General features: G+C 37.3%; 1 protein-coding gene across 2 annotated transcripts; it reads right to left on the bottom strand.

Moving 5' to 3' along the window:
* Nucleotides 1-285: 285 nt before the first annotated feature.
* SETH5 (transducin family protein / WD-40 repeat family protein) lies at nt 286-9,390 on the bottom strand. Of its 2 annotated transcripts, none has more exons than XM_078986670.1 (19): nt 7,832-9,390; nt 7,446-7,757; nt 7,223-7,372; nt 7,013-7,127; nt 6,775-6,938; nt 6,082-6,685; nt 5,617-5,681; nt 5,401-5,502; nt 5,069-5,211; nt 4,933-4,988; nt 4,284-4,849; nt 3,970-4,160; nt 3,301-3,586; nt 2,778-3,029; nt 2,528-2,637; nt 1,946-2,231; nt 1,008-1,412; nt 691-934; nt 286-579 (listed from the first exon to the last, which is right to left on the bottom strand). In XM_078986670.1, the coding sequence occupies exons 1-19, from the start codon at nt 9,278-9,280 to the stop codon at nt 554-556; spliced, it is 5,526 nt and encodes a 1,841-aa protein (XP_078842796.1). In that variant the 5' UTR covers nt 9,281-9,390; the 3' UTR covers nt 286-553. The 2 variants fall into 2 exon arrangements, with proteins under 2 accessions (XP_078842796.1, XP_078842797.1); XM_078986671.1 differs by having other exon boundaries at nt 6,775-6,932.
* Nucleotides 9,391-9,879: the final 489 nt, after the last annotated feature.

Here is a 9,879-nt window from a genome sequence, read left to right as displayed (position 1 = left end):
CCCATGTGGTAGTGAGAGAGAGATATGTAAACACCTCTATACAAGGTGGATTTGTCCATTTGTAGAGATGTGCTTGAGAGATGTAAAAGTTGAATGTGTAAGTATGTGTTATTTATGTAGTCTAGATTTGAATCCTTTTTGTAACACCATATACAATCAATACATCTCTTGAACACCCAAATCATCATGTTCAGTTGTGCAATCTTTAATTCCGCATGTCAAACCATGTTCTTTGTCACTACATATAGAGAAGATATTTTAAATATATTACAAAGACAAAGTGGATATGCAAAATTGTTTAATGGTGTCCTGTCGGAATTAAGTTGTAATATTATTATACATGTCAATCACAATTCACACCACAATAAAGAAACTAAACATGCCTACGCTCTATACAGTATACATTAGACTAGACACACTTTTACAAATGAAGACTACAAAAACGATATACAACAAAATCAATATCCCGGGGTGAAACATATGTGTCAGATTGCCTGCTTGCTCGACTTTATGTTTATGTTAGATATAACTTATGCAACAGCAGTTAAGCATGTCACCTTCTGCTGGTCTTTTCCTTACCTAAAAAAGCAAACCAATGAACGTTAAAGGAAAAAAAAAAAAAAAAAAAAAAAAAAAAAAAAAAAAGATGTCTACGTATAATAAAACAGACAGACTACAAAAGAAACATACCAAATATGTTTGATTTTAGGGGAAACCGCACACCGGATCCCTTAGTTTTTTTGAGGTCTTTAATTTGTGTATTTTTCTGACTTCCAATTCCATCGCTGCTTTCTCCGACTCTCAACATACCAACTCCTTTCTTCACCTTTTCATGATAAACAGCCGGTGGTGCAAGTCTCAACTGTGGAATGTTATCCACTTGGACCATCGTCCTCTTCTCTTTCTCTTTATGAAGATTACTCAATATCTCATACTGTTAGAACAAAACAAAGTATGTGAGTATCAATATCAGTATCAGTATCTGTATCTGTACCCACTGCACTCACCCTTGATATTTGACGATCAAGTGGATCGGTCTCGTGTAGGTGTGGGTGTAGATGGACCCCACCAATCCCCTGCGAAGACTTGTTTTTAGATAAAGGCCTACTCACTAAGCCAACGTCATAATTGTTAGTTGTAGACGACCTTATCCCCTTATTTTTTGGCATACAAATGGGACAACCACCTCCACCTCTACCTGTACGTGACCCTGTCCCCGGTGGAGCACAATGCAAATGGCTTGCATGGCCACAGTTGTACACTCGAATTCCAGAGGCAGAAGTGTCTTTAGTAAGTAGACAGTTACATATGCAACAAAGAAGGCTTTGTGGGCCATGCCCATGAGAAGCTCCCCTTTTAAGTAACCGCATTGTATAATACGTATCGTCTTCAATCAAAGATTTTGCAGTGTCCTGGTGTAATCATGGATTTATTAGTACATATTACATTTTTCCCATTTTGGTCCCAAAAAGCATTTAAGCTTCTTTTTGGTCCTCGCCTCACTATACCTGACTTTAGCAACTTTGGTCCCAAAAAATATAGTCACGAGTACATTACATTTTTGGTCTCTTTTTTTTTTTTTTTTTTTTTTTGTCAATTTTTATACCAAAAGGTTTTTTCTAGCAATTTAGGTCCTTATTTGTAACGTTTTGGGTCCCTCCCTGTTCCAAGTCGAATGACTATTTGGGAGCAATGTTGCAAAAATCAGGACCAAAAGTAGGAACAAAACGTTCAAATAAGGACCAACATTGCAAGACTTTTTTAGGACCAAAATTGAAAACAGATTTGCTCAGTGACCAAACATGTAATCTAGTCTATAGCCATTTCACTTGGGAAATGTTACAAAAAGCTCAAGGACCAAAACTGGAAGAGAACATTTTGGGATCAAAATTGAAAAAATCAGCTATACTCAGGGGCCAAAAATGTAAATTGAATAAAAGGTTACCAAAATTCTTCTTTCGAAATCATATGTTCCAAGCATTCCAAGTATAGTAGCCTTAAAATCACCAAATTCTTGGTGACCGTTATCGGAGAGAAGTTTCATCATGACGGTTGGTAACCGGACATATCCTATCATTCCCTCAACAATCTCTTTAATAAAAATAGAAAACAATTTTCTCAATATGTCACCACCTTCATCACACCCTTTGATCTTCCACTTTGACTTACTTCCACAATCCTTATTATCTCCACCTCCGCCTGGATTTGGATTTGTTAAAGGTTCACAAAATCTGCAATTCAATTAACACACCACAAATTACATTTTTGGTCTCTGTTTTTTTTTTTTTTTTTTTTTTTTTCAATTTTGCTCCCCAAAAGTTTTCTCTTGCAATTATTTGAGGTTTTTAGTCCCTGCTCCAAGTAAGATAGATGACTATATTTTGCTACCAAAATCATTTTTACTTGAAACAAGGATCAAAACTGTACAAGAACCTCAAATACAGACCCAAATTGCAAAAATCAGTTACTCATTATTATATCACCATGTGGTGTGGGAAGATATCTAAAACTGTGTGTATGGGCTTACGTGTCCAGCAATTGAAACCAGAGGGCCTCGGACTCATTGGGATCCAAGCGGGAGCTGTTTCTTTGGCACAGTCCGACACAAGTATACACAACATATAGTATGTCATTTACCTACAATTAACGAATTTATTATTGCCGAATATATATATATATATATATATATATATATATATATATATATGTATATATATATATATATATATATAATAATAATAATAATAATAATAAGAATAATGTAAAATGCAATGGACCTCCTTCTTCTTCATGATTGCATTGAGATCATATACACTTTGAACAACAGCATCAAGCATGTGAAATTTGTCCATGAGATCAGAAAGTGTGAATGAAAGAGCAGTTCCAACATCTCCAACTCTTTCTAATAAAAAAGCAGCAGCATCTATGATCCTGTATTCTTGACACAACCGTAGACAATGGTCTACCCTATAGCTTTCACATGTCTCAAGGAAATTCAGGACAGATTTGGGTTCATACTCACACAGCAACTGCACAAGAAAAAGGCACCCTACTTCAGATCCAACATTGTAAAATTATAAAAAAAGTAAATTACATTTCTGATCCAAATATTTGTGACCAAAACTGCAAAAATCAGCTTTACTCACTTACTCAGGGACCAAAATTGTTGTTTTATTTGAAATACGAATAAAATAAAAAAAGTTACAAGAACCTCAAATAAGGACGTAAATTGCAAAAATCAACTATACTCGAGGACCAAAAATGTAATTTAAAAAAAAAAAAAAAAAAAAGGTCAATTACCTCAAGATACATCTCAGTGATTTCATCAGTTATGTGAAGTGGATTTTCACGTACAAACTTTGGGAAGTCGGAGATTTTTTCTAAGAAATCATGTAGTCTGTCAGTCTGATTGTCTACCCTTGGTTCAGCTTTTGTTAGAGAACTGAAGTTGAGGGTGCCCTTTGAATGAACTTCAATAACTGTTTTAAGGTAGAGGAAGAGACTTTTCGGGTGAGACTTAAGCTCCAGTAAGATTTGTTGGAATTCTTGAAAAAGATGTTGGACAACTAGAAAAACTGTCCCCTCTCTGCAAAAGTTTGTCATAACATATAATTAGGAAACTTTTCTAGCATTATATTTATGGGGTTGTTCCTTTTTTGCTTAGGGCTCAATGGGTTAAGCCAAAAAATTTGGCACCCTTTAGGCCTTTACTTATTTGTCATTTTTTCCTCCCAATTCCTCTCACATTAGATCGATGAATAATGATAAAAATTGTTTTTCAAATGTAAGGATAAAATGATCATTTTCTCTCATTCCATAGGTTTATTCAGTCTATAAGGTTAACAGCCTTAAGTATACAGCATTTTTTCCAGACAAACATCATTACCCACTCAGCCACTTAAGGTTAACAGGACTTGATCTAGAAACCAAAAAAAAAAAAAAGGCCCTAAAACTAGAAAAACAGCAAACCTGCTTAATTGTACTAAATGTGGGATTCGTGAAATGACTACAGCCTCCAAAGAATCAGGCCTCTTGTCGTTGTTTTGTTGCAATAAATTACTGATATAGGAGAAAACATGAATTGGCTCATCCACATCTTTCATAAAGCTATCAATAGCAGCTATATATTGGTGTTTGCTGTTATGAATGAAGCCACAAACCTATATCAATACATGAACTCAACTGTTAGGCACAAATTGTATTCCTCTTTGTGTGTGTGTGTGAGAGAGAGAGAGAGAGAGAGAGAGAGAGAGAGAGAGAGAGAGAAAGAGAATGGTTAGAACCTGGTAAAAGTGAGCTTTTTCACACATGTCTAACAAGTATCTATCATCCCAATCTGTCTCTGGGACAACTTCCAAAAGTGCTAGGACCTCTTTTTCTCTTTTTTTACAAATATCGTTATTTTTGCTTTCAAGATTCAGCGGAATGCTAGCATCTAATGTCAAATACTCGAAAATCTGACCTAGTAATTTCTTTGAGATTTTAGCCTCTCCACAGGCCACAAAATGAGAAATAAACTCAAGTATACGACCTGTATCATCCTTTGAAGGCCATGTGCTAATAGCTTTGCCTGTTTTGATAACAAGAGCAAGAACATCTACAGTCTTTTGGATCAGATCTTGACTTTGAGATCTAGAATCCTTTGGTGTTGAATCGATAAACGCACATCTCAAAACATCCAATGTTGCTTCAGTGTCCAATTCTAGGAGATGATAGAGATTCTTATATGCTTCTGTTGATGATAAGTTTGTCAACCCCCATGTGCTTGGAGCATCAGAATGTTCTAGTAAGAAGTCTATAAGCTCCATTCTAAGAGAAGGCAAGCGTGCAGGGGAAAGAGACCCATGTCCTGAAAATACATTTTTAATTAAGAAAAAAAAAAAAAAGTAGTAAAGCCTTCTAATATGTTATCTGTTAGGTAAGAAAGCATACCTGGAGGAAAAGCAAGGCCTGAAAAGCAGTATTTCAAGTAAACTAGCATCCTGTACCTGTTTACAAAAGCGCTAAGGCATGAGTGAAAATTTGAATTTAGAAATGATGATATTTCATGAATGTAAAACTGACATACCCAAGAGATGGAGCATTCTCACTATCACTGTTTCTAAATACCCGCAGAAGCTCCTCTAAAGGTGTCTTGAAATCATCTAAACCTTTATTGAACAAATATATGAGGGCCCCGTATAAATTGTGTTCCTGGCATAACCTCACCACCTGACATACAAGTTCAAAACTGACAGTAATAAGAAAATCCATCAATTTTATATATTAAAATCTACCTAGCAAATACATACTTGACCAAGTCAGAGTGTGAGTATTTTTATGGATGAGTATATTAGGGTTAGAGAATAAAAAAAATAATAATAGCTGTGAAGATTTATGAGAGTGATCATGAATGTATACCTGATTGAAGTCTAAGGAAGATATGTCCATGTGGAGAACACATTGTTCAACACGCTGTAGCCAGCCCTTTGTGCTATAATGTTCCACTAGTGCTTGCATAATCTTCAATAATAGAAAAAATAGGTGTTTAAGTTAAAAAAATATCTCACAGAAATAACATTTTTCATGATGCCTGAACTTAGATAAAAGCATACAAATGATATAAACAAGAAATACCTCGGGTGGTAGTGATCCAAGCATGTCCTTCAAAATATATGGCTCCAAAAGCTCCAAAAATGTCTCTGAAAACAGAAGAGTAATATACATACATATGAGAGGCAATTTTGATCCCAAAAAAAGTTTTCTCTTGCAAATGTTGTCCTTATTTGAGGTTCTTCTATTCCAAGTAAAATGACTATTTATTTATGGTCCCTGAACATAGCAGATTTTCTTAGAGCAGGGAGCAATACCGTTACAAAAACCTCAAATAAGGACCAAAATTGCAAAAAGAAAATCTATACTCAGGGAAAAAAATTGCAGTTTCACTCTAAATATAAAAAGTTAAAAACTGCATGATACTATATATTAAGCCAGAGCCAGAAACTTGATAGTCAAAAACGTGAACCCCAACTACTTAAAATTGAAAGAATAAAGATCAAATAAAAAAATGGAAAAAGACTTTATGCATAATGAATGATGTACCTTTTTGTTGAACAGATTCAAACCGGGATAAAATTTGGTCAAAGAGGATGTCAGTTCTGTTGATGTGGACACAGAATTCAACTGCAACACCACCTACACGTGTGTACTGGTCTTTTATCACAGAGACACCATCACCCTCCGAATCCATCTTTTCTTTTTGGTTGCCTAATGCCACTGATATGTAAGAAAAAACCACATCTACATACGCTAACAGCAACTCAGCCATGTAGGGCATTATCGTCTTTTGCACATCTTCCAATGCTCTAGGAAGGTCAAACACACCATGGGCTTGACCATCATACAGCATCATTGCCATGTTGAAAGCGCCCATCCAGTCACCACCTTTTCGTAAAACTTCTATGCGTTCTTTCCACGGGAGAAGGCGGGACACCACAAGATGTGTGGACCCAAGAAGATATAAAGAAGCCCCCCTCACAGCTATACAATTGTGATGAGCTTTTTCTACATTGCTGAAATGGGTGTGATGTCCAATCACATCATCTCCTCTCTTCCCTCCATCAACACCAAAACTTGTGTCATGAATTAAACTCCCGTCATTTGCATACAGACACAGCCGTCCAGCTGATGTCAGCACCATTAACATCTATGATTAACATCTTTGTTCATGAGTATGGGCAAACAAACTGATGTTTGTCCTAAGAAAAAAAAAAAAAAAAAAAAAAAAAAAACTACCTGATCATCCAGCCAAGCCACCCCGATTGCTGAACTCTCGAGGCTCCATTTTGCATGTATTTTTAGTTCTGACTTGACCAATTTTGCAACCTGTACGTTGTGATCCCAAGCAATTGCAAGGAGTGGAGCAGTTTCGGATTCTTTTAACTGTACGTTATCTGAAACTGAAAGAAAGTAAAGTATCATCATATGATATCGCCAAAAAAGATTCAAATATGGTCCATTTGTATTAACATACCAACACGTGAAGGGGCTATGTATTTCCAAGCAGTATAAGGCATCGAACCCTCGCGGACCCCATCAGGCCTAGGAAGTTGAGCATAAACTTCTGGGGTGTTGGAAATGACTTTTGCCTATAAATTACAAAGCTACTATTGTTACAAAAAGACCAATAAGATATGGTATGCACTATGCAATGCAATGCATGTAGTCTTTTGTCAACCCATACCACTAGAGCAGATTGATGAGTGACAAATATGACCACACCTTCTTCACCCAAAGTCGAGTCTCCTGGAATGCTGGAAGAACCTCCGGAACTTTCTTCTGATAGTAGGGGTGAAGCGCAAACAACCGTGCTTGTTGCTTCATCAAGAAGTGTCTATTTTGATTGATAACAGTTAGGCATGATAGACATAAATCAAGTACATACAGACAAGAGGTAAGGGATTTACCAAGGTTTTAGAAGTTGAGAACCTATTGAAAAATGACGATGAAGAAAAGCGAATCAACTTAACCACACCTTTACTATCACCACTAACTATGTTGAAATGACGAGCCACTTGAGAATCCACCCCCAGATATAGCATGTGTACTACTGGAGCTTTATGTTCAGTGACAATTTTTGCAGCAGAGGCCCTCTGGACATCCCAAACAGTGTAATGCCCATCAGCATATCCTGCAAAAAGGAGGTCTCCATGCTGGTTGAAGGACATGGATGTGACTGGGGCATAAGATCTATCACCTTGTAATCCAAGCATTAACATCTGAAATATAAAAGGTTATTTTTAGATGGTAAGGTTGATACACACAAGAAGAGTCATGTAAATGTAAATGGAACCTTGGCATCCATGTTATCAGCATAATGTGGAGAGTATTTGCTGGGAATAACAACAATCACCCCTCTCGACATTCCCACTGCAATGTAGTTAAGATGAACTGCTAGTGCTTGTGGGGTTCCATGATCTCGCCTAAATGCTGGAGAAGATATTGTCCTGGTGATGGTGTTATCAGTACTGACACTGAAGTATCCCAACACAGTTGATCCTCTGTGAACACCCTCAAGTTTCATTGGTTGAGCAGCTGCACCTTCTTCCCAATGCAAACCAGTAAAAGCATGCTTCTTTTCAAGCTCCTCAGCAAATTGAAGGGGCTTCAATGCTTGTGTCCTTCCATCATTCTTTTCATTTTCTTGATGGAGAATACTGTCCATGCCAACAGAAACATCACTTTGTGCTGGCATGTCGTCCCCTTCTGATTGGAGGCCAAATTCCACATTATTTTCATGGAGTTTTGTACCTTCTGATGATACCTCAACCTCTTTAGCATTCACGTGCTCATGGGAAAAAGGGAACATTTCCGCTATAGATAAGGTAGAAATATGTGCAGATTCCGTATGGTTGCCTTCAATGAGCTCATTGCTCCTGCTATCTAAAACTGACGTGGTGCTGTTAAACCCATCCTCATTATTCAAAGGAGAGCTAATCTGTGGTTTAGCAGCAGAACTACGAGTATCATCACCAAACTCAAGTGCAAAACTATCCACTTCGGAGGCTTTAGCCACATCTGTATTCATCTCCTCACATGGGAAATCTTCATCAGTAATTCTCCACCCATTCCTACTTCCATCTCCAGCATTTACTTCCCCACTGGCTTCAAAACTTCCAGTGGATTCTACTGGCGCGGTTTCTAAATTCTCCAGTTTAAGATCTTCCTCGAATAATTTCGCATCTGAATGACTAATTTCTGAACCTGTGCCACTTTCATAGCATAATTCAGAACCAATACTGGCCTTCGGATCCAAGCTTTCATTACTAGACTTCTCCCTTCTTAATTTAATGGCAGCCGCATGTGGGGTCGGAATCGACCGCGAAGCTGCTGCAGCGGCTGCAAGGGCAGCCCCAGGCTTAGCATTCGACCTAACGGCACCGAATAACGGAGGCAATTGTCGTGAAACACTGAAAGTGTCGCCTGAATTTATTTGACTAATTGAACGAAACTTTGATTGTCTATCTCTATCGTTTACTAATTGGGGAGGTGTTAATCGCGAGGAATCAGAGTAACTGGCATCAACTGGATTAGTGTTGCTTTGGGGGCTACTTACGTCATGCGAAATAGGGTACGATCGGGGAGACGACGAAGGAGAAGACTCATCAGAGTCGATGAGGAGAAGTTCATCGACGGTGCTGCCGTGGTGCTGATCATCATCGTCACTGCCCATGGTGTCGTGTGATTGCAAGAAGGCGTCTAGATCGAGCTCCATTGGAGGTCTGGTGTGCTTTCTAGTCATCTTACTGATGCATAAAACACTGAAAGAGAGCAGCAATCGCCATGTTTAGTTCTATCAAGTGTCAACTATACAATCTCCGTCGTGGGAAATCAGGGGTTTACCAGAATTTGGCTTGGACGAGAAATGAACTTAACATGTGAACCCTTGAAATTGCTAAGATCGATACTGTTCGTCCTTCTGTTTTGGAAAAATGATGCAACTACATCTTTTTTTTTTTTCTTTGTTATTTAAAAAAATTGTAAATTGGTCCTTGGCTTTTTATTTTCTTTGGATTTGGTCCAATAAGTTATCAGCTTGTAGATTTGGTCCTTATCCACAATATCTATGCTTTATTTTTTCCAGTTATTTATTTATTTTCTTATATAAAATAAAAATAAATTGCCTACCTATCCTACATTCTCTCTGTGTGTGTGTAACACCTCGTTAAATAAATAAATAAATAGATAAAATTAATATGAACAGTAGCTCTAAAATCAATAATTATATAGCAAGGTGTTGGTCTCAAGGAGCTAACTGTCACAATTTTAGAAGTTGGGGGTTAAAAGTGTAAGTTTCGGATTGGTTTCGTAAATATTTATGCAGGCAGGGACTACTTGGTA

This window comes from Lactuca saligna, chromosome 3 (genome assembly GCF_052625555.1).
Source record: "Lactuca saligna cultivar CGN05327 chromosome 3, ASM5262555v1, whole genome shotgun sequence".
Classification (NCBI taxonomy): Eukaryota; Viridiplantae; Streptophyta; class Magnoliopsida; order Asterales; family Asteraceae; genus Lactuca; species Lactuca saligna.
This window is presented reverse-complemented; position numbering and strand designations above follow the sequence as displayed.